Source organism: Ctenopharyngodon idella, chromosome 8 (assembly GCF_019924925.1).
Source record: "Ctenopharyngodon idella isolate HZGC_01 chromosome 8, HZGC01, whole genome shotgun sequence".
NCBI classification, from domain to species: Eukaryota; Metazoa; Chordata; class Actinopteri; order Cypriniformes; family Xenocyprididae; genus Ctenopharyngodon; species Ctenopharyngodon idella.
This window is the reverse complement of record NC_067227.1, coordinates 29,302,137-29,327,994: the sequence shown is the minus strand read 5'-3', so window position 1 is coordinate 29,327,994 and position 25,858 is coordinate 29,302,137. Positions and strand designations below refer to the sequence as shown.

The 25,858-nt window shown below is 37.1% G+C and overlaps 1 protein-coding gene across 1 annotated transcript in view; it reads right to left on the bottom strand.

Annotated features, from left to right (window-relative positions):
* The window catches only part of plxna3 (plexin A3), a 182,977-nt gene that overhangs the window by 23,348 nt on the left and 133,771 nt on the right, over positions 1 to 25,858 (bottom strand). Inside the window, 10 exon segments of the mRNA XM_051903241.1 lie at positions 1,882 to 2,025; positions 2,356 to 2,595; positions 2,708 to 2,801; positions 3,134 to 3,301; positions 4,600 to 4,736; positions 6,062 to 6,182; positions 6,763 to 6,911; positions 8,391 to 8,581; positions 10,278 to 10,374; positions 25,110 to 25,310. Of these exon segments, the coding sequence (XP_051759201.1) occupies positions 1,882 to 2,025; positions 2,356 to 2,595; positions 2,708 to 2,801; positions 3,134 to 3,301; positions 4,600 to 4,736; positions 6,062 to 6,182; positions 6,763 to 6,911; positions 8,391 to 8,581; positions 10,278 to 10,374; positions 25,110 to 25,310 (1,542 nt within the window).

The following is a 25,858-nucleotide window of genomic DNA, read 5'->3' as shown; positions in this document are numbered from 1 at the left end:
ACATTTGCCAAAAATAGAACTTTTTTTGTTGTTATTAAAAAACAAATAAGCAAGCCCAGCCCAGGTGAAAAAAAGTAACGCAAAAGTAATGTAATGCATTACTTTTCATAAAAAGTAACTAAGTAATGCAATTAGTTACTTTTTCAGGGAGTAACGCAATATTGTAATGCATTACTTTTAAATGTAACTTTCCCCAACACTGCGTATGACAGTGTGATATGTGACGTCTTTTTATCGTTCTTTTGCGCATGCGGGTCAGTCCAAGACCATGATCTGTTCACACTGGAATCTGATATTGGCCACATTTAAAACAACAATGTGAACAGCTATTTAAAAAAAAACACACAGATCTGAGCAATAAATCAGAATTGAGTATTAAAGGATTAGTTCACTTTAAAATGAAAATTACCCCAAGATTTACTCACCCTCAAACCATCCTAGGTGTATAAGACTTTCTTTGAATACAGAAGGCGGTCTGGCGGAAGCTAGATATTTTACTTCATAACTTGTTAAATATGGATATTTTTCTTACACAAACTCATCGCTTCGCTTCAGAAGGTCTTTATTAACCCCCGGAGCCATGTGGAGTATGTTTATGATGGATGGATGCACTTTCTTAAGCTTCATACTCATTGGTCCCGTTCACTGCCATTATAAAGCTTGGCCGTGTCAGGATATTTATTAATATAACTCCGATTGTGTTCATCAGAATGAAGAAAGTCAAATACACCTAGGATGGCTTGAGGGTGAGTAAATCATGAGGTAATTTTCATTTTAAAGTGAACTAATCCTTTAAGGCTTGCAGTGTGAATGTAGCCTAAGAGACTTGGACCAGGATTTTATTAGAATTGATCTGTTGAGGTGCTTATTGACCAGTTCTGAAAGTAATTACTCTGACAAAGTTTGTATTTAGGAAATGGCATTGGCAAAACATTAAGCAGTTTAATAAAATCAAATAAAACTAGATTTTCTGAAGAAAATCTGATCGATATCCAAGCAAAGGTCAGGCCATAATGTTGTATGCTACGTGTTGCTATTTAGTTCAGAGGTGTGAAACTTTGGGTTGGCAACATATCGATTTGATTCATGATTCACTCTCACACACACATACACACATATACATTTATAATATTGGCCAACACAAATAATTCAGTCATATTTCAAGAGTGATGCAAATGAATTAAAAACCCACGTTTTTTGAGACATTACTCATGTCTGTAGCACAAACAGTGCAGGACGAGCTACATGCTAAAGTTTAATACATAGGGGTTAGGGGTTTGTTCAAATGACTAACACCAAGTATGAGCAATAATAATAGTGATGATTTCCTGAGCAAACACTAATGAAAGCCGTTATTATCAATAAAGGGGACTGAACTTGTCTCAAATGCTCCCTCTAAGCATATGTCAGGGCCCATGAAGGTTATGAAGGATTCCTGTCTGCTGTTTGTAATAATTGTTTGAGCTGCCGGGAGAGCAGATAGCTAGATTACGTGGGAAATTGCTTGTATCAGCGCTCCCTATAATCCTAATAAGTACTTAATGTACGGCGAGCCACTTCCAGTTGACCTTTATGTTTTCTGTTTTAGCATTAAGGTAAAAAATGGCCATGCAGCAGTGGCTTATTATGAGATTGATTAAATAAGATGCACAACGCCCGAGTCCATGCAAAACAAACATTCAGCATTTTCACCATCTTATGGCCATCCATTCTTTTTCTGCCACCTTTATTGGTTGATATACAATAAAGACAGAGTCGTAAATTCTCAGTCAGCGCATTGAGAGGTGAGCATGTTTTGCTTTCCACTAGCAAAAGAGGCTCATTATAGATTAGGTGTTTATAATGCATGATTGGAAAATGTCATAGCAGCATGATCCTCACCATCACTCGCTGTTCTCCGGTCAGATCTGGTGAATCGCAGAGCAGCTGAGATTCAGAGACTGTTAACAGACAGGGCGTTTCTCCAATCATCACGCTGTAATTCAGCCGGGCGTTACCGGGAGCAGGAGGGATGAGGTTCTTGCCCTGTTTACAGATGAAAGCACAGAAAATTGAATTCACCAAAAAGTGAGCAGATTAATTTTTCATTTGGTGTGCATAATTTAAATCTCCTAAAAAACTAACATTATATCAAAATTTTAAAGCCTGTTTTTTAAGACACACACACATATATATGTGTCATAATGGGTTATTTTCTTAAAAAATATTTCCAATTTTTATTATGCATTAAAAAAAAAAAAAAAAAAAAAAAAAAAAAGATTTCAAAGCGAAATATGACTGGGGCATTGAATTCATCCAAAAGCAAATGGGGAAAAATGTCAATTAGTGATGATGAGATTATGACAAAGGTCATGCCTTCAAGATGATGGGTGATCCTGGTTTGACCTCCAGAATCCCAGCATTCCCAAGAGGGTCAAAGGTCGGGTTAGGATAGTACATGAAAGGAGTTCCATTGAGGATGAGGAGGGCGGATACATGGTCCAGGATGAAGCCGAACTCATCTGGGTGAACTCCACTTTCTGGAGCCTGGCGTTTGGTGTAGATGATACCCGGAGCCAAGCACGTCATCACAGAGTCATTCACCACCATACAAACCTGCGGAGGAACATCCAGACATTATGTAGCGGAAGCAGTATCACATAAACAACAGGCTGTCTGTAATGATGGTGGGGGCAGAGAGGAGAAGGACAGCTGGTCGGGAACTCACGTTTGTGGTCTCCACTCCTCCATATTTGGCTCTGACTTTGGGTTCCTGAATGGTTAGCAGATTGGTTCCTGTGACCGTGAGGGTGGTGCTGCCACTATCAGAACAAACAAGCAATACTCGTTTCATATATCAAATTGAGTAACTCTGCATGCATGACTGTGGCTCTGTTGCTAGTAAGCTCCCTAACTAGTCAGAATTTATGCTGTTAATTAGTAATTAGACTACTGATTCATTGGCATATGCTAATTCTCTACTGGAAACTCTGAGTGAGTTTCTGTTCTGTGAGTGTTTCAGTTCATCCATTTATGAGATTCTATTAGGAATGGCGTTTTTGAAGTTAGCAAGACATATTAGCCTTGTGTAGACAGCAGACAGTGAGGGTTTGGAACAGAGCCATTGAGTGTGTGTGACATTGTGTTAACATACTTGATAATGCTCCAGTTGGGCTCGACGCTGGAAATGGTTGGATCTTCAGTGTAAATGTAACGTGTATCGCTGGTGACCTCTGCCTTGTCGATGAACAGCTTGACAGATGAAGCCCCAGAGCCTGATGCTGACGGTGGCGTCACACACACTATCTCACGCACTGTTCTCCTGTCAGAACAAAACATTAAGGTTAAATTATACAAAACCAGAAATATTTGAAGCAATTTTCATCATTCGGCCTATTATTATTTACAAATTTGAAAAATGAATCAAAACCTGACTGCATAAACAGCTTAAACAAGCCCACAGTGGTCTTGGCTGGCTTTAAGATGGTTTATTTGGTTGGCCAGGATGGCCAAGCTGGTGATTAGCTGGTCAGCCATCTGGTCTCCCAGTTGAAAAGTGCCTAAATCCCCTCTAAAACCATCAAAACACACCAGACTAACAAACATGACAAGGCCAAACACCTTATATTTAAGGTTTAAGCTGTTTTTAGCAGGTTGAAAAGACCTCTAATGTGTTTTGGATGCTGGGCTGGACTTCTTTGGTTAACCAGCTTCACCAACTGAGTTTTGATGGTGAACAACATGGCTACACCAGCATAAACCAGTTTAGACTAGACTAGAAATACATGCTGGTCCTTTCAGTCAGGAAATAGTTATCAGACCAGCTTTAAAAGGCACCAGAATGCTTATTTCTGAAAAAAAAAAAAAAAAAAAAAAAATGGAATCATAATTTGAATAAAAAATAAAATAAATAAATTCATTAAAAATTAAAAATTATAAATATTATATATATATATATATATATATATATATATATATATATATATACACACACACACACACACACACATATATAAAATATATATAATTTATTTAATAATAATTATATTATTTAAGCTGAAATGAAATTAGATTTGGGAAAATATTATATATATATATATATATATATATTTTTTTTTTTTTTACTTTTTTTTAAAAAAATGTATTTTATATATATATATATATATATATATATATATATATATATATATTCCTTATTACTTTTTTTTTTTTTTTTAAATGTATTTTTCTAAACTTTTTTTTATTTAAGATTTTTTTCTACCAGCAAGACAACATTGCTAGACCAGCATAAACCAGCATAAACCAGTCTAGACTAGCATGGAAGTACACGCTGGTCTTTTCAGCCAGGAACTGACAACATTATACAATTTAAGTCTTCTAAGCAGATGTTACTGCAGTTTAATCACCACACAGTTCACTAACAATCAGAACTAGTAATGCATCATGTTTCTTGGCACATGAGGATGTATTTGAGGACAGCCATACACGCTCATTTGATTTCATGTGGAAATGACACATCTCGCTTCCTCCGAAGTCCAACTGCATCCCGCAGATGTCGCGGGACACAGATGTGATCCGTGCTGGAAGATCCCGTTAAGAGCTGACAGAAAAGCTGCTCACCTGACAAACAGACACTCTTCCTGGGCCAAAAGCACGGTCACTGCGCTCCCGGCGTCCAGATGTCGGCCTGAGATAGTCAGCCTGGTCCCGCCGGACACGGGTCCTTTCTCCGGCCGCACCCGGTTGAAACTCGGAGTCTAGAGGGACGAGAGAAACGGAGGTAACTTCCGAACAGATGGAGCTTGCTGCAGCGTGATAGACGCTCAAGCGTGCACTTGTTTTCCCCATTCTGGTACTACACGAAAAGATTACACTCATCACTGTAATAGAAATGTCCTGTTTGCTCTCGCTCCGTGCAGGGCTCGTTTGTTTCAGCGCAGGACCTGTCAGGCGCTGCTGCAGCGCCGTCCTCTCGCAGTAATTAGTTGCATACCTGTGTAATTGGTCGGAGTGCGTGTTTTCATTTGCTTTACCCTTCTGCATGACTGAAGCTGCCTGGACTCTATTGATTAGATGTTGAGGGAATCCAGGCAGGGTCATCCATTTATATACGTGTGTGAGGGTGTGTATGTGTGTGTACGTACAGCTCCTGGGCTCGGGATAATAGACTAATGCCGTATTCCTGCTGGGCACCACTTAAAACTCAGCGGGGAGGAGGGGGTAATTGTGTCATTCTTTACATCCCCCTTCCCTTCAACTACATTTTCACATCGGCTCTACCAGTTGATTTGATTGGCTAACAGGATGTAGGAAAGGGGAATCCTAAAGATTCATCGGTTTCAAGTGCAAAATCGGATTGGCTGAGTCTCAAAGGATGGATATGTATTGATTAGCTGCTCTTAAATCACCACAAACAAAATGTTAGCAGCGATAAGGGAATCAATACAAAAAGAATGATTAAAATATAACGGCTATGTCCAAAATCGAAGGCAGTTGCCTCGCTGGCCAGTCTTTTGTGTATGAAGCCACCTGGAAAATGCTTTAAAAGGAGTTTCATATTTAATATTCTAGAACAAATTTGAGTTTTTAATAATTAAAATGCTTATTTTTAGCAAAAATGGATCATAAGTTGAATAAAAAAGAAAAATAAAAGTAAAAAAAGTTTAAAAATAAAAAGGTAAAAAAAAAATTAGCTATATATATTTTTTTACATATATATTTTTTCAACATCTAATTCCATTTCAGCAAAGAAACAGGAACATTAATAATTTAATATTCATTACAAATAAATAAATAAGCCAATAAAGTTTAATTTTTTTTAAACTTATTTTTTCAACTTCTAATTCCATTTCAACTAATAAATAAGCACTGTAGTCATTAAATATTCAAAATAAATAAATAAAAAATGGATATTAACCAACTTTTTCCAAACGCTACAATATTTATTCTGTCAACCAATCACTGAACAGCGCACACAGGATTTATTTTGATGCCTTCCACCCTCCATATACTGCCTTATAAGACAATATTTTTCAAGTTTCATCAGACACAGCCAATATGTCTTAAAAAGTAGAGGTCGTACCACAAAAGAGTATGTCTGAGACGACTGGGTACGATACTCGGCGCTGCAGTCACCGATACACAGCTCCACCGGACCACCAGGGGGACTCGACATCAGAGATTCTTCCATATCACACACAATCCTGCAGGTCAAGAACAAACACAGAATTCACTCCTGTACAAAACACCGTCCACAATTGTGATACTAACTCATTCAAATTAAAGTTGCAGTAAGCGATTTCTAAGAAACGCTGTTGAAAGTGGATCGGACCGAGCACCACAACACATTTGTCAATCAACCAATCAGCAGTAGGGGGCATATCCACTCATGAAGGGGGAGAGATTTTTCACAGAACCAAGATATGCTGTTGTTGTAATGTTAGCTATAGTAACAGGACAGTTTTGAGTTTATACATATAAAACAATGAAATATACAACTCTTGCTTACATATACTCCATTTTTGTTCTTCCTTGTCCTTCTTTTGTCATCTTCGCTTTATTTTTCACGAAGCATAATTTTGCTTCTCTTCAGCTATGATAAAGAGACATCCACTCTTGCATGTTTGTGCATTTTGGGGCGGAGCAATGAAGGGAGGGGTGTGTTTGTTTGGGTTTATCTCAAAAATCAACAGTGTTTCTCAGAAATCACTTACTGCACCTTTAACTAGCAACATGAGATGTATGAAGCTGAATTTGTAGTGTATAATATTTTATATAACCCACCTCTCAGCACTGATGTATTCAGAACCAGCAGGGTTGCAGCGAACTCCCGCCACACGCACATGTGTGATCTCTCGAACCTGCAGCCCCAGATTCTCTCCTTCGATGGTCACGCGTGTGCCGCCCTCCTTCGGCCCCGTCAGTGGACGGATCTGTGGGGACAAAGATGACAGCTTCTCATTGGAGGATATAAAAGAAGCTGTAAAGGTCACTGCTCTGAGAGGTGCAGTCTGGGATATCTGCCATGCAGGATTGAGTATTTTGTGTGTGTTTTTAACCACACTACAAAAAATGCTGGGTTAAAAACAACCCAAGTTGGGTTAAAAGTTTGGCCAACCTGCTGGGCAGTTTTATTTAACCCAACTATTGTTTAAAAATGACTGTATTGCTTGCTTATTATGAACCCAAAATATGTTGAATATTAACATTTATTAATATGTTTAATAAATGAACATTAATACGTTTAATGAATAATAATTAAACAATAAATATTTATTAAATTGCTTGTTAATAAATGTTCACCTTTTGATTATTATTGTTGCCTCTAGTAATTATGTGTCTGATTTTTAATTTCAACATATTTTGGGATCATTTTAATCCAGCCATATAGTCATTTTAAACAATATTTGGGTTAAATAAAACTGCCCAACACATTGGGCAAACATTTAACCCAACCGCTGGGTTTGTCCATTTTCAACCCAACTTTGGTTGTTTTTAACTCAGCATTTTTTAGAGTGTATATTTAAGGGACAAATTTCCTAAAAATGACTCCATAAAAAAAGTCTGACAAAACCTCTTTTGAGGACATACTAAATGAGGAAAAAAAGGTTTATATCCAGTGTCTAAAAAACAGAATAAAGGTAAAGATAAATAAAATCAAGATAAATATAATAAAGATAAATAAAATATAAACTAATGAATACATAAATACACTTTTAATTCTAAAAATGGTAAATACATAAAAGATAAATAAAAATTTTTTTAGTTCTAAAAACATTATTAAAATAAATTACATTAATTATTAAATTAATGAATAAATAATAAAGATAAATAAATAAATACATTTTAATAATAATAATAATAATAATAATAATAATAATAATAAAGATAAATCATTTTTCTATATTTTTAAGTGGTAAAAAAATAAAAATAAATTAATGAATAAATAAAAGATAAATAGAGATAAATAACAAAAATACATAATGCAGTAATTATAAAAAAATGGTAAACAAATACTAAAGATAAATAAATTGCGGTAATTCTAAAAAATTATTGAATGAATGAATGAAAATTTCATTCTTAAAAAATGCAAATATATATATATTTTTTAGGTTAAAGTCTATATGAAACAAACAAATACAAATTCCTGGTCTTACTGTACATGATCCATTAAGACACATTATTCCAATACAAAAAGAAAGTCTAAAAAAAAACCTTCCTTTTTTTTTGGCAGAAGTCTTCTACCAGTCCCTGTCATAATTTGGTTCCTCACTGTCTATCCTGTTTCCATCAGAAATGTCACATTATGGACGTAAAGGGGTTTGCAAAGGTGAGTGGTATGTTTCATTAGGGTTAATCTGACAACAGTACAAATCTGTGGTCCAAGATGGCTTTTATGACGCGTGTGTTACCTTTGTGATACGAGGGTGGCTGCAGCGTACGTTGCGCCGTCCCTGATGCATCCAGCTGTATTCAGGTGATGGACAGTGTTGCTTCAGGAGACACTTCTTATCGGTCAAACACCAGCCACACTCAAACATGCTGTCTGCCTTCAGACAGAGTCCACAGCTGTCCCTCTGAGCTTCACACTTATACAGGAGAGCTGCGTACACACACACACACACACACACACACAGAGTGAGAATATAGCCGTACTCTCAGCTGGGCAGTTTAACGCAGGGCATGTTTGGAGTGGTGCCAGCTGTGCAGTGCCAATCGATAATTGAACTGTAAGGGGAAGGTAGCCGAGGCGAAACCCACGCCTGCTTTCACTGTGCCGTGATTCATGTGCTGCCCACACACACTAATATCTCTGACCAGAGGCCTCGAGGAAGCACAAAACCAAGTCGCTCTGCTGTAGTGGGTGTAGAGGTTGAATTCTATACACAGTGGCTCTGTTCCAAACGCTAGTGAGCTCACTCACTAGTTACTATCTACATGGGCAGCATCGTAGAATCTCATAAGTTAGTGATTTGAAATGGTGGTCACAGGTGGCAACTTAGTTAATAGTCACTCACATTTACAAAAAAAAAAGAGCCAGTAAACACTTTATTCAGTTTATTCCAAATAGAGCCTGATGTTAACATGTTGCTAATAAACACAAAAATATAGAGAATTTTTAATTAAATGCTTTTCACTAGTAAATAAAATATACTTATATTGAATATGTGGAAAAAGCCCTATCTAGTGAATAATATATAATAAATAAACATAAATAAACATAAATAAACATAAAAGCTTATATGGCAGGATAGTTTTACCATTATATTATATTATATTTGGACATTCAAAATATGTATATACATTACATTACATTACACACACATACAGTCAAACCAAAAATTATTCAGACATTTTTGATATTTTTGATATATTTTTACTAGTGGGTGCAGGACACCATAGTTCATTTATGTAAGTGAGGATAGCAAAATAAAGTAAACTGTGAAATATTATACCCAAAAATTCTTCATACAGTGGACTACCAGTAAAACTGATAAAAATTTGGAACCAAAAATGATTTTTCTTCTAGACTTTGCCAAAAAATCTTCACAAAGCTTGTTGCAAGGCATTCTGGGATTTTCTAGCATGCAAAGAATACAAGTGAAGTTGCCTTGGATTTTGGCCAAAATGAGGAATCTTTAAAGGCAGCTCTGGGAAGGTGGATGTAGTGGCTGAATTGCCCATCTGAGCAAAGAATGACAGACCACTGAAAACACGATCACGGACTAATAAACACAACACCAATAATTTACCACAGAGATTGTATATCTGCAGACACACAGTGAGCTGTGACTTTCTGTTCCTCTCTTGACTCTATTCCTTTGAAACTACAGAAACACTCTGTAATAGCAAACCTGATGAAGTTCTCCTCAAGAGATATATCGACTCCTGGAGGTCTTTCGATTTGTGTTTCTCAAAGTGTTACAAGTAAATGCAAACTGACAGAGGTGTAGACAGGTTAAAAGCAGACAGACGTGGATTCTATACCATCCTCTGCAGTAATGTGCTGTTATATAAGGCTGAAGCAGGCAGGCGCCCTGATATTAATAAAACATGCCACGGCGACTGAGAGAACACCTGACAGACTAAGTGTGTTTGAACAGACTGTGAAATCCAGATAAAATAAAATAAAAGATGCATTAAGTTCCACTTTACACAAAAGGTAACACCCTCCCACATCAAGAGGACACTGGGAATGTCGATAAAATATGAATGTAGAGAGGATAACTTCAATATTTCTTCTCTTTAGCTTTTGAAATGCCACTAGGGGGCTTAAGGTGAAGCGAGTGATTTCTTACCTCGCATGGATGACGGCTTGTCGATGGGAAAGTCACCATCCCACACGATGGAGAAATCCACAGGCAGGTCTCCCATCTCATTCCCTTCATACCAGTACTGCGAGAAAAAAGTAACAGAAGCAACATCTATATGAGAAAAAAGGTTTTTACTCCACCCTCTGCATCAGCTGGCACTGATAACATCTTTCTTGACACAAGAAAAACAATAATTTGCAAACTTAACAGCACTACTGGCAAAATATGCCCAATCACTGCTGACATCATGTGACAGTCTCAAGAGACAATTACAGATGATGATGTTATCGTGGCACTTTCTCCACCTGCACTGCTCAGAATCAATCCTGATAACATCTTCCCTGACCCAATGGAAATTAGCTTAAATCCAGATCTATAATTTTCTGCACACTCCACAGCACTCCTGGAAAACGCGTCCAATCACGACTGACATCATCTGAACATCACATTGACAAAGAGCATGACTTCACATGATGACAACGCAATCGTTTCACTCTCTTCACAAGTACTTCTTTTATTGTTGATGAGGCCATACTAAAAAAGAGAGAGAACAGAATATATACATATAAATATATGTGTGTGTGTGTGTGTGTGTATACACACTGATAGTTTATATACTCATAGTTTTATATATCTACACACACACACACACACACACACACACACACACACTAAATGTATTTCATATGTAATATAAATTCATTTTTTAAATGAGATATTTTGAGATATTTTAAATATATATACACATACACACTGATAGTCTAAATAAATAATAATGTAAACACACACACGCACACATATATACACACACGTGTATATACATGTATATATATATGTGTGTGTGTGTACATTATTATTATTTATTTAAACTATCAGTGTGTATGTATATACACACACGCATGCACACATTCAGGTATTTTAAATAATACACACATACATACTTTCATATTTAAAAAGTGAATTAATATTACATATGAAATACATTATTAATAATAATAATAAAAATACACACACATACAATATATTAATAATTTAAAATATTTAATAAAAAAATATATATACATATATATGTGTGTGTGTGTGTATATATATATATATATATATATATATATATACATACATATACACACACACACAAAGTATATATATCAAAGACGAAAAAGGGTTTTCAAGCATCAAAACAATAAGTGTAATACAGCTTTAACTTGATGTTGTTTTTCAATACATCAGAATGGGTCCTGTTTAATTTGTTTGTTTTTTTCTGAGCAAAAATTAAATATCATAAATTTTTACCATGATTTACAGATGACACCCACTAAAATGTCATTCAGTATAACATACTGAATATACATATCATAGGCGTAATTTGCGGGTGGGACGGGTGGGACATGTCCCCACCACTTTTTGCCAGGGTCGATATTGTTCCCACCACTTTTTTCGCGGCACGGATGAATACTAATACAAAAGAAACATCTCTAATTGATTAGCAATTCATTCGTTTGCGTAAAATAAAAGGCGATCTGGCGCTGGGATGTGCTGTTTTTGAAATCATGTTGGATGCTCGTTGCCGCTGTTATCAGTGGCGCAACAGTGTTCCCTTGGCACTCGTGCACAGTGCGCAGTCTTCACACGGACGAGCGCTTCAATCTATCACTTAACGCTGTTGCGGCCGGAGACTCTATTCGTTCCGGTGAAATCACAAAACAAAATGCCCTTAAACGTATTCCTGCTCTTGATATACAATCACTGATGAACATCTTTGGTTTTAATGAGAAAAAAATAAAATAAATGACACGATGGCGGATTAGAACCCAGAACCTCTGGCATGCTGAACAAAAATTCTACCACTAGTCCATCAGGACAATCTAATATTAGATGCGGATCCACGTACTTATTGGTTAATGTGAATACTCTTGAGACTAAAAATATATTGTATTATGCTTGGTGTAAGGATGAAACTATCATATTAATCATGAGGTCTATGTCAATAAATTTTGTGCATTTATTATTGTATTGATACAAATACAATACACCCGCCCCCCCGCACCCCCCCCCCTCCCCCACACACACATTCCTGTCCCACCCACTTTTTAAAACAAAGTTACGCCAATGATACATATACATATAATATAATACAACACAATATACGTATAATTAAATGAATAAATTGAACATGCACACATATAAATATATGTTGCTAAAAATTATTTTCCCATTTGTGGTGGGGACAGCATAAATATTTGCAGGGCCTGTAAAAATCAAGTTAGCAGAAAAAAATGCTCATTAAGTCCTGATATGGCGCATCTCCGGCATGCGGCTGCAGCTTGTCATGTGGAGCAGAAAGCAGGTGACGGTGGTTTTTACTGTCTGGGTTTTAATTAGCAACAACACTGAGAGCACTTAGCCAACGCAACCCTGAGAGAATATCGCTGATCAGACTCGATCGATCGGTGGCTGCTTGCTTAAGAGACTTCAAGATGAGACGGGAAGTCCAAGAGAACAGGAGTAAACTTACCAGAGCAAAGCTCCAGATTCAGCATTACAAACCACCACAACGGCACTTTTTGTTTTCCCTGATAAACATGGGATCATGCCATTTGAAAGACTATAAAAAACTCAGGGACTAATTGACTGAACAGTTCAGCACATGGTGCATTTCAGTGCACAAATCAACACACTTGTGTCTGAACTGTCTTACGCAAACTGGCCCAGTTTGCATAGGGGTTTGTGAATGATGTGCCTCAAATTAGTTTATTATTAAGGATGAATTAGTTTATCATGTGGTATATTTCAGTGCAAAACCTGCATCTTATTCACTTAAAATGCAAGATATGGATTTATGCTGTTCAGTTGTGGGCACCTTTACCTGATTTGCATGATTCTTTTTGCAAATCGTGCACTAAAATAACATAGCCAACGTGCAAATAAATAACGCTATTCATTCTTACTGAATTCCCCCTAAGCAGTGCAAAACTGCACTGCATTTATTTCCATTTATGGCCAAACCAAAATCTATTTTGGAAAAAAGCAAAAGAACACCCTGCCTCGACGAAACCTCATGCCTTGGCCGGTCATTAGGGCCGATTGAAACGTCAGCTGTTACATCAGCGTTCATTCAGCCGTACAGCCCAGATAAATCACAACAGAGAAAACAAGCAGTGCCACATCGTTCCCCAGCAGTCCGAGAGGCCCTGAAGAGTGGAAAATGGCCCTCAGTGGTGTGTGCGGTAAGCCCGAATCTTTCTGCAGCTGTTCTGGGGGGAAAATATCTGGGAGGAATTCAAGCGAGCTCTGCAGTGGAAAAGGTGGTGAAAAGCTGAACTAAACCTCACTCAACCTGTTGACGCCAGGCACCCAGCAGTCATACATCTCTATGAGACACAGCTGCTGGGGTCCTGGGCATCTTAATTGGGGTCAATTACAGGCAACCCGCATACTGGCATACAGGTCGCAGGGGTCACGACTTGAACATCATTAACTTATCTTGGAATTTGTTGAGCTATTATGAAGTCAAGCTATAAGGGAAAAAGGTCTGATTTTCTAATGCATTTTATAAAATCTCAGCATATGAATGGCAGAGATATCAAACTGTCTTTTCATAGAACATGTCAATAAAATTATGCATTCAACAAATTAAAGTTTCTTTGTTGCTAGTTAATTTCATGAAACAAGAGCAGAACGAATGTGTAAATCATTTGGAAAACAATTTTTATATAAATTGTCAAATTGAATGGGACTATTTATATAATAATTGTTTTATGAACAATGCATGACGGAGGCCTAATGAGACACTTTTTATAAATAATATCTCTATAAAATATATTTGTGTTTTATGAATGACCCTAAAATTAAAAATATGGGGGCAAAAATGCCTAAGTTTTGGTCTCATATTTATATCATATGAAATAGTGAAGCTATCTCACACAAGTAATCGTGCAATATCACACTAGTGCTATTTTTGTCCGAATTACACAACTGCAAATGCGATACTGATTTTATACAACAGTTCAATAAATAAGAAGTTAATTATTTTAGACACAATAATGTCTGTTATTGCTCAATTTTGCCAATGAAAATATAAAGACAAAGCAGAACTGCTCGTCTCCTAGCAACACATTTTGAACGAATCCAGTGAACAAATGATTCAATGGTTCATTCATAAAGAGAACCAGTTACTTCACTCCTGAATCAATTGAACGTTTGAACGAAACGAACGAATGCATGAATGACTTAATCATTATGACATTTACCACCACCTACTGGCAGTTTTAATAGTTTCTTATTTAGAGTATAATTTAAAAAAAATAATTTAATATTTCCATATTAATTAACAAAATAAATAAAAATAAAACATTAAAGGTATAGTTTAACCAAAAATGAAAATTCAGTCATCATTTACTCAACCTCATGGTCCAAAAGTTTGTGTAATAAATTCTATGTTGAATCAAATAAAATATTTCTTTCTGAAGCTACTTTTTTTGTGATGTCTGTTTGATGATTTACACAATAATGACTTTGAATTATCTTTTGGGGGTAATTTTTCAGCCAAATTTGATGTGCGATTAATTTGCGATTAATAAAAGTATTTATAGTATACATAAAAGTATATATTAATGTAAAAAATAAAAAAAAGTTATATATATTATACACATACATTTTTTAAAATTTTATATAGATATATATATATATATATATATATATATATATATATATATATATTTTTTTTTTTTTTTTTTTATTTTTTTTTTTATTTTATTTTTTTTTACATTTTGGGCAATAACGTGATATATTTTCTTGCCTATTGCTTCTTCTCTGGTGAAAGGTTTAAGCTTTGAGGAGATTAGCCGCCGTGTGTAAATGGGTGGAAGCCTTTGTGTTTGCCCATACAATACCGCTTATCTCTGCCAGAAGTGAATTGATTTTCCTCCGGCTTGTCTTCCCACTGTATCGCAGTGTGTTATGTGTAGACAGCCTGGCCTGGTTCTGTCAGAGGCCTCACTGGAAATGACTGGCAAACGACAGCAAGGTAATCTTACCTCTAAAACCGTCTTCAATTTATCAGCAGCCCTGAATGTGCAAAACACAACCTAGGATGGGTGCTATAATAGGAATAAAGGCCATTTCTACCTTTTTGATTTAGCTTTGTTCACATCCTTGGGGTACATTTCAATCCTGTTTGCATGTTTAATCAAAGGCTATAATATCTGCTAGCGGCACGTGGGTTTTTTAAGAGACCACTCTTAAAAATTGGTGTGCTCAATAATCCACTTATTGGAGCTAAGTTAATACGGTGCTACCATTTATGGCAGCAGCTATGATGAATAACCAGAGATATTGACTCAGGGGGAAAAAATGCTGCTTCTCGAAAATGCAGCCTTCTCTTGAAATTAAGTGATTGCAATTAATTCAAGTGGAACTCGGTGGAACTAAGTATTTAGTCTTTAATGGGATTTTATTGTTAAAAAGATGTTTTCATAGACCTCATCTCTCTGGATACGCTCGGCTCCAGTTGACCTGTCAATGGTGTCTTCTTCGAGTGACAGAATGAAAATCAATATAACTTAATGATGGAGGACCTGTACATTTAATTAAGTTACAAATTGGAGCAGACTCAGCGAAAAAAGGCACAACGGCATCAATGGTATGAACAAAATGAGCCCGCTGTGTGTGCGGCATTACTTTACGGTAACCTAATCACTGAATCATAGCTATCCCATTACTAACGACAGTCCAGTAATAACAGCATATAATTCACTTCACCGAATGTTGCGTCATGGGCTAATTTCTAGGTTGGGAGAGGGGAATTCTGGGTTATGATAAAAGATACACCCTCTGTCAGTCCAACTATGATGTGATTTGGTTTGGTCGAGAGCCACTGGAAATAAATAATGGCACAAGTGGTTCTCCCAAAGCTAGGAGGATAAGGAAAGGCGGCCACATGGATGCGCAAGCAACGTGTGTCACCATAAATGAGGAGGATGCGCTGACCTAAGGCAAACCAAAGCATTTTTTCTGGTGTATCACTCTTTCTTAATTTGGAGTTTCTAGTGCAGCTGAGCCTCTTAAAACACGAGAAGCTCAGGGCGCAGTTATTGTGATACATTACGCCTGGGACATATACAGTAGATTGATCACCGCATTAGTTGATCAATTTATTTTAATAATGCCCACCTGCTTCCACACGGCAACCTAATAGCATTTAGAGTTTACAGAGACTGGTGCAAGAAGCAGAGAACACCCGTGACCGCACCGAAACAATTACCTAAGAAACTTTTTTTGGCCATAGTCAGGCGAAAACTGTTCACATGCAACCCAGGTGATCGTTAAAACACACTTCTCTTGGTAGAACGGAATAAAATGGCTAATGGCTGATTGAGCACTTGATGAGAATAATAGAATAATGAGGGTGAGGTGGTTCAAAATGCCTGACAAAAATAACATGTAAGTGTTTTTATTCAAAAAGCTTCCGCTACCCTGCATCGAGGATAATGGGGTTCTTTGTGAGGGCCCTCTCCATCAAGAGCCTGGTTCAGAACTTGGGCATTGTGTAAAAAAAGGCCTTTGGCGGTACGTTTCCCCGGTAACACGGCCGGTGCCTGTCGCTAAGGGGTCAGCGGCGCTTAGCAACACTTACGCTCATGGACTCATTTGGAGTATTTTGCACACCTCTCTCTTCTTGGAAAAAATGTGAATTTCTTTGGATTTCGCTTCAGCCAAGCAAAAAGCACACTAAGTACAGACGGTTTTTTTTCTTGACTAAAATTAAAAAGTACAGACAGAAAGCAGGTGGTTATTATGTTCTGGTGGGGACTAGCATATTTATCTTTTGACAGATGATGTACTGTACAAGCAGATGTTTCAAGCTATAGCTGTGCATTACTGATTCTTGAGTGCCACACAACAGAAGAGTGGTCAACCTGGAACAGAAAGTATAGTCAAATATGAGAGACATGCCATGTCAAAGGGTTAAATAAGTAAACAACTGAAAAGGTAGTTCCAGAACACGTAAGCACCTTATATTTCTTCCTGAGAGTATATGTTGTTCCTTTCAAAACTGATAATAAGATCTTTTGAAATATAAATGGACCCGTACCATCCCCCTGAGGCACACCATACTGGAATACCATCCTTGCTTTGCTTTCACATGATTTGGCTGTTTAATTGATATCATCATTACTAGTGAGTACTAAGTAGTCAGTTGGCTTTGTCCAATCAACTTTCAGTAAACTACTATTTAGTATTAAAGGGTTAGTTCACCCAAAAATGAAATTAATGTCATTTATTACTCACCCTCATGTCGTTGTACACCCGTAAGGCCTTCGTTCATCTTCGGAACACAAATAATGAAATCCGATGGCTCAGTGAGGCCTCTATAGACAGCAATGCCATTGAACTTCTTAAGATCCAGAAAGGTACTAAAAACATATGTAAAACATTTCACAACACTGCTTCAAATCTTTTGTTTCGAATCAGTGATTCAGATCGCGTGTCAAAATGCCAAACTGCTGAAATCACGTGACTTTGGCGCTCCGAATCACTGATTTGAAGCAGTGTTTTGAAATCGGCCATCCGTAGATATCATTGAAAAGTCGTTATTTTGTTTTTTTTGGCACACAAAAAGTTCTCGTCGCTTTATATTAAGATTGAACCACTGAACTCACATGAACTGTTTTAAATATGTTTTGAGTACCTTTCTGGATCTTGAGAAGTTCAATAGCATTGCTGTCTATAGAGGCCTCACTGAGCCATCGGATTTAATCAAAAATAACTTAATTTGTGTTCCGAAAATGAACGAAAGTCTTGCAGGTATAGAACGACATAAGGGTGAGTAATAAATGACATTATTTTCATTTTTGGGTGAACTAACCCTTTAAATGTTTGAACACAATCACATTGGTTGACTAGCTCATGAATTGGACCTATCGGTCACCAGCCCTGAACTTTTATCACTATCCCATACACACCATGACTACACAATCACTGATTCATTTATTAGCTAATACAATTAGCATTTTGTTCATTATTGCATCCATTAGTTTTCTCACTACTTGACTTGCTGAGTACAGTAAAATCCATTGTAATGTATGTGATGTGGAAGCTACACAATAGCAACATTGTGAGATACTGAAAAGGCAGCTGTCTGAATTCTAGGGCGAGGCAGGAACGGGAAACAGCCGAGAAATTAGGGGGAATGCAGGACCAGTTAACTTGATTTTTGTCAAAAATAATGACCCCTCAATTCCAGTGCGAGACGTGCCCTAAGGGAGACCACTTACATCAAGATAAGAGCAGATTAACTAGCTGTAATACAACACCAGTAACTTGTGTGCCTTTGTCTTCAACACTGTGAGGGCTTTTCAACATCAATAAAAACTGCTATGATTTTCACAGGTGTAGAACGTCAGCAACTGCTAATAATCCACACTAGCATGCTACAACAAAAGTAGCTATAAAAAGTGCCTTTTGTATTCAGAATAAAGAATTGTGTATTAAACATATAGTAAATTGTGGTTGAAAACATGATCCTACCTAACAAGGAATAAATTCACACCAATGATATATGTAAATAAAAACCAAAAAGGAATGAAACACCTGAAATACTATTAAAAAAAAAATGATTGCAGCAAAAACATGATTGAGCACAAATACGAGGTTAAACTGAAGTTAAAAAAGTATGACTGAGAGAACATAACAGACTGAATGACCTCTAAAACCTCATCCTTTTTCTATTTACTTCACCGATCAGTAAACGAACAACTATATGATTACATTTCTTGAGAAGAGTTTGAAAAAAAAAAAAATAGCTGACCATTTCATACACATTCTCAGGTGATGTGTAAACAGAAGATGAAACTGATTGATTCCACGTTTCCCATCTGAAGGCACTCACAATTTCATTAGCATGGACCCCACGGTCTCAAAGTCACCTGCCGCCGGCTCCCAGAAGACTAAGCTGTGCCATTCGCCTTGACGGCCATATTGATTGATTCTCGCTGCCTCGTGTGAAAGCATGAGAGAGAGGATACGTGCTGAGGTAGGGAGTGGCGGGCAGACGATGACACTCTCCTGGGAGTCAGTGTAATCTGTATCAGGTCTTCGCTGATGTTCGATTGCTATTCAGGGAAGATGCATGTCATGAGAGAGATGATGTGCTTTTTTCTTTACTGTGTCACTGGTAATCACACTATCAATTAATCTGTGCATGCCCAGACCAACACAGATAGCACAATGAGGTGAGAGACAAAGAGACTGAGAGATAAGAAACACAAGGGGGGATGGGATCAGATGAGGAGAAACAGTGAGAATCTGAGGATTTGGTTTCCCATCACAGTGAGGTAGAGACAAAGAACTCATCTAGAAACACTGCAGTCCAGAAAAACACACACAAATGCTTCTAACTATGCCATTCATAACGCAAGTATGCATTGCATTTTCATTATTGGTGAGAAACTGATACAATCCGTTTTCCCTTTCAGATCAACTACTTTCATGGAGATAGTAGAATGGAAGTGTGCATGAGTGACAAATTCAAACTGAATACTTTTCTGTTTCCCACAATATAATCATGTAACCCTATGCAGTCCGCAAACCACAACAAGTGTATCGTGACTAGATTACTCCCATCATAATTAAAGAAGCTGTCTGCAAACAATGTTGAGAAGACAAATACTAACAAAAACAATACCAGTTTGAATAAAAAAGCAAGCCTAGCATGACACTACTGTTAGAACACAGCAAGTTGACAGTGAGAAAAAGTAGCAAATGTATTATGTAGCATAACAAGTAATGTAATATTTTTTAGAGGTAACTCAATGTAATGTGTAATAATTTTAAAAGTAACAATTATAACGGCGTGCAATAACATGTAGTGTCCTATATATAGGGCCCTATTTTAACGATCTGAGAGCATGGCGCAGGTGCACTTAGGGCGTGTCCGAATCCACTTTTGCTAGTTTAACAATGGAAAAAATGGTTGGGTTGTACCTAGTCTCTTAATGAGTCATGGGTGTGTTTTGGGCGTAACATGCAATAATCCAATCAGAGTGTCATCTCCCACACCCTTTAAAAGCTAGTTGCGCTTGCACCATGGCGGATTGCTATTTACATGGTGGAATACAGACACCCTCAACCTGACGAGTCAGTTTAAATACATGTGTGTATTGCCACGATTGGTCAAATAATTAGCCAATTTCATTCGTCATTACTGCAAATAGGCAATTCTGATACTATCCATTATGACATGTAGGCATTTTTATGTTGAACACAATAATAATGTTTTACATTGTAATCCTTTTATTTTTAATATTTGGCATGTTTGTGTGCTGCTGCGCATCCCTGTGTGTGTAACAAGCAAAGTGTACGTGTGTTGTGCTCCTGCCTATAGGCGCATATTACTAATGTGCCCTTTAAATAACAACAAAAAAAAGACTTTAGACCAGGTTTTTGTTGGTCAATGGCACAGTCATTTTCAGTTGCCTCAAAATAGCAATACGCCAATAATGCGCCTGAACACACATTGTTTTCAGACCAGCACACCCATGGGCGAACAGATGGCCGCGAGTGCATTTGCTATTTAAACAATGTGGCCGCTGGACGTGAAAATAACTGCACTGGGCTGAAACTAGCAAAAAAACACTTTTGTCGCGCCTGGTGTCACATTGCGCCGGTAGGGCCCAAAGAGTTCATACAGATGCTTCAAAATAAAATAAGACTTTTATGGACATTAATCACAAATGTTTTCTTTTCTTTTTTTTTTTTTTCTAAACAAATTATTTATTGCTTAATTTCTTTAAAAAAAAAAAAAAAAACATTTCTTTATTTTTAATAAAACATTAAAACAAATTAAATTAGAAAGTGAAAAATAAAATGTATGCACTATTAACTCACCCCATACAGGCCAATTATCAAATAAACTATTTATTGTTTAATTTAAAATTTCTAATAAATAAATAAATAAATAAATAGTGCAACAAAATAAATACAATTTCTTCATTTTTTAATTTTTAATAAAAAAAAAAATACAATAAAATTAAATAAAAATGAAAAGGTGAAATAAAAGAATAAAATATGACTATAAACTTGTTTGTATTTGCTTGTACAGCAAATACAAAGTGGTAAAAATGTACCTGGCTCAAAATAAGCACTGGCCAAGTGCCAAATGAGTGTAAAAAATTAGCATTGGTGAGTAAACAGGAACAGCAACATTACTTGTTTGCAGCTGGGAACTTTAAATAACTCTTGAAAAGGAAAAAGAGTACTTTTTCCCAGTACTTTAATTAAAAAAAAAAAAAAGAAAAAAAGTTGTACAAACACTTTATATAATGTCCTACCATTCACTATAAAAGCTCTTACATGTAAAAAACATTGCCAGTCATTTACAAATCTATTTGTGTCACGTGTGCAACAGTTTTGCAGTCAGTGTGTACAGGCAAATTATCGCATCGCACCTAGTTATAACACAGGATGTTATTCTGTGAATTGTTGGTTTCGCAAGACTTTATAAATAAAAGATCTGCACAGAAATCCCCATGTCAATATTCATCTGCGATAAGTAAATAAAAAACCTGTTGCCCTCCATATAGTCAATATGCACCAGCATCATCCCTGACAGGCGGCCGGAGAACTCACTTTGCATCTAAATGCCTTCAGGTCCGAGGCTGTGTTTAGACTGCACAAGTCGCTACATTTCAATTCCAATTTAAATGCATAGCGCTGTCGGAGACAGCAGCGCGGGTCACAGACAGGGAGACTGATGAACAGGAGGAGATGAGTCAAAACAGATGGAAGGACAACAGTTGCACCGGGGTCCTGCGAGGAGACCTTCGAACCGAGAACGGCAGCTTGTGCAATTCCTGGAAAGAACGACAATCAATCCAGTAGCGGGCGAGCGCTACAGACATGATCCTCATTATTAAATTGCAACGGGACATCAATTGTCTTGTCGCAGGGTTCGGGCTAGTGGATTGACCTTTGGCCCCGTCAGGGTACAGAGGTCAAAGGGCACACACTCCACCTCTAGCATGGCAAATCGGGTTCACCGCATTCCTTTTCACCGGGTCACACTGTCGTGCCAAATTATGAGGCACGTCCAGCGCCTAGCTAATTATCTTACAAGATTCCCTGAGGTTACTGTGACAACCAGATGGGTCACAGACGGCCTGTGCTGCCTGCATATGAAAGCGAAAGGGAGGACAGAGAGAGAGAGAAACATTCTCAATGTCAACATCTTGACATGCTCCATTTTTCACTGGGATTGAGAAAACAACAGTTTCAGCGTTATAAATTGATGTCTTTGCCGATTTACCCGGATAAAGATTCGTATATTTTATGATCAGCGGTTCAGTGAGAAGTCACCTTGGCTTTCTCGGCACACTTCAGACAAATTCATCACCACCTCTTTGCCCTACAAGCGACGATTTGAAGCTCATGCTAATTTTTTAAATGGAAAAATAATGTCACAAAGCCAAATATAATGAGAGAAAACAATGCATCTGTTCGTATGACAATTATTCAAATGCCATCTGGGGTGAGGCTACGCTTGGAAAAATACGCTGATTAATAAATGACATTGTTGCCATTTAGGATACATTAAAAGGAAAAGTTCACTCAAAAATAACAATTCTGTCATTATTTTCTCACCCTCATGTCATTCCAAACCCGTACGGTGTTAATTTTCTGCTTACCACAGAAAGTAAACTATCTTCAAATAGATATTTTCCATTCAACTGCTCCAAAAAATACTATAAAGCACCATGAAAAAAAGTCCATATGACTAAAAGTGAAGCTTTGAGTGATAAACAGATGCAAATGTAAGTCTTTGTTTATTAATAAACAAATATGGCGCAGGTTGGTATTAGCTAGCTATTTTGCCCATTCAAGTTGTGAATTTAATTTATGCAAGTAATCAGAATATCGTAAAAAGAAATAGAAAAGAAAAAAAAGAAAAGAAAAAAAATAGCATCATTTCCATCCCAAGTGTTCAAGAGAACAAAATTTAATTCTGGCATGCAAAATGGAAATGAAAGAAAGTGAATATGCTAATTAATCTTTGTTAAAAGCAAATTTTGGAAACTGCATTTACATTAAGTTCCCATCCTGAATTTAATAGTTTAAAGTAACTATTTCTATTTTAATATATATTAAATGTAATTTATACCTGTGATAGCATCATTACTCCAGTCTTCAGTGTCATGTGATCCTTCAGAAATCATTCTAATATGTTGATTTGCTGCTCAAGAAACATTGAAGTTGTCTTCCATTGCTGTTTTTATTGTGTTCTTGTGCATTTTATAATATTTCATGGAGTTTGCTGGTTTACATTTCCTGTTTTATCTGAGTGGGCGTGGCCTTAAAGAAAGCAAGAACCTGTAGGGCTGTGCTCATTTTAGGTAATTTATAGAAATGTTTGTGCAAATTTATGTTTTGGTTGAATCCGTCCTTTTTATTGTATTTACTGATGTTGTTTTTAATCATATTATGTATTTATTTATCATATGGTGAGTTAAGTTAATGTTCCACTTAGTAAGAGCGGGAAAGATGTGTATATATGATGGCTCTCTCTAGTAGCAAGGGACTAGTGGACGGATTGTGGTTTTAGTGTAAATCTGAACAAGGTTATTGCAGCGCTGCTTGAGCGTAGTGAAACTCCAGCCTCAATAGACTGTTTCTAATAATAACCTTTGTTTTATTTACGCTCTTAACCATATTTATTTACATAATATGCACATCTGCTTGTAATAAACATCTTTTTGGACGCCAGCATCGCTCCCATGTTTACATCTCGTGTGATTCTTCTTGTGACAGCACGGGTCTGCTTAATATTTTTTTGGGAAACCATGATTTTTTTTTTTTTTTCCCCCCATTATTCTTTGATCAATAGACAGTTCAAAAGAACAGCATTTATTTGAAATAGAAATCATTTGTAACAATGAAAATATCTTTACTGTCACTTTTAATCAATTTAGTGCATCCTTGCTGAATAAATGCATTTCTGTCATGACAACTCTTGGAGTGTCTGGCATGGTAATGGCTATGACAATGTTGGTATGTTTGGTCTTGGCGGAATAGATCTGCTACGCTGCTGTTGCTTTTATTGCTGATGCTGGTGTAAGTTATTGCTGCTGCTGCAGAGCAAGTACGGGACTTGCTACTGCGAATACATACACGACATGCTGCTGTGAGCAAGAAAGACATGCTGCTGCTGTACAATATGGCGTACATGAATTACCCGTAGAAGAGCTATACAAGTGGAGCTGGGGAAGATGGAGAGTTTCTGAAAGCGCGCTGCGCTACTAATTCAAATGCTACCCATGTATCTGAAGGATGAGTACGCAAGCTCATTGGCTACTGATACAGCAGGAACCAATCAGCTGTGTCCTATAGATAATGATGTGATAATGAGCAGGTTGAGTTAAAGGACCTATTAGCCTGTGCCATCTAGAGTTTCATGACAGAACTTTGTATTACATTTAAAAAAAAAAAAAAAAAAAATCTTAAATGGGTGTGGGTGTGTGTGGATGGAAATCCGGATATTAAAGTCATTGGCTCTTGAGTCTCTAAAACCAAACATCACATTGATATTTATAATGTCTGACATCAAGGTGAATAAATAATAATAAAAAAAATATTTTTATGTGAACTGTTCCTTTAAGAAATTCTGCTGTTGCTAAAAAATATCAACTTGAACCCTCAGATTTAGCCATTGCTGTGAAGAAAATCCATTTTTTCTACATTAATAGCCACTATTCATCATGTGTTCATAAACTGAAGTGCAGTTCGTATGTGAAAGAGAGTCGTTGTCTTAGAAAGTGCTCTTACCGAAGTGTTCTGGCACTGGATGCAGGAGCTGTTGAATCGGACCGCGGGAATGCGCTGGACTTTGCCCTGGATGTTAAAGACGCACTCATAGTTCTTTTGTCCAGACTGAGGCTGGGGCAAGTTTCGAGCTCGCAATGTGATTGGCCGAACGATCCCCGCCGGTACCAGGATGTCGCTGCTGGGCAGAATTTGCGGGCAGCCCTGAAAAATGACAGAAAAAGACAATACGTTTTAACTCAGGCTCAGAGCAAAGCACAAATAATCCTGACTCATAAACATCACAACTGATTCGACTTTCACTGACACTGATTCCAGTTTATTGAGCTTAAGAACAATAAATAACGTCTATTCGACTGAAACTTTGCCTACAAATGTAGCATTCAGTCGCGCACAAACACGCCAGAGATGCTAGGAAAGAAAATTGAGGCCATTAGGGCAGGAAGAACTTAAAATCCAGCAATCTGAGGCTAAAAACCCTATTACACAGCAGTTGCATCCATCTCCAGTTTTACGAAGCGCGGTTCTCTCGGCAGATCACACTGATGAAGCGGTAAATGAATATCTTCCTTAGTCCTGCGTGTCAAGTTGCGCTCGAAGAGTCATTACGGTCTACTCTACCCGTAACCGATTGCAGCATTTATCAAAGACACTATTTTATATTGACGTGACTTCTGACGCACTGATGGAAAACTACATATCCTGAGATATATTAGCAGGTCAGAAACAACAGCACATGCAAAGCACAATCT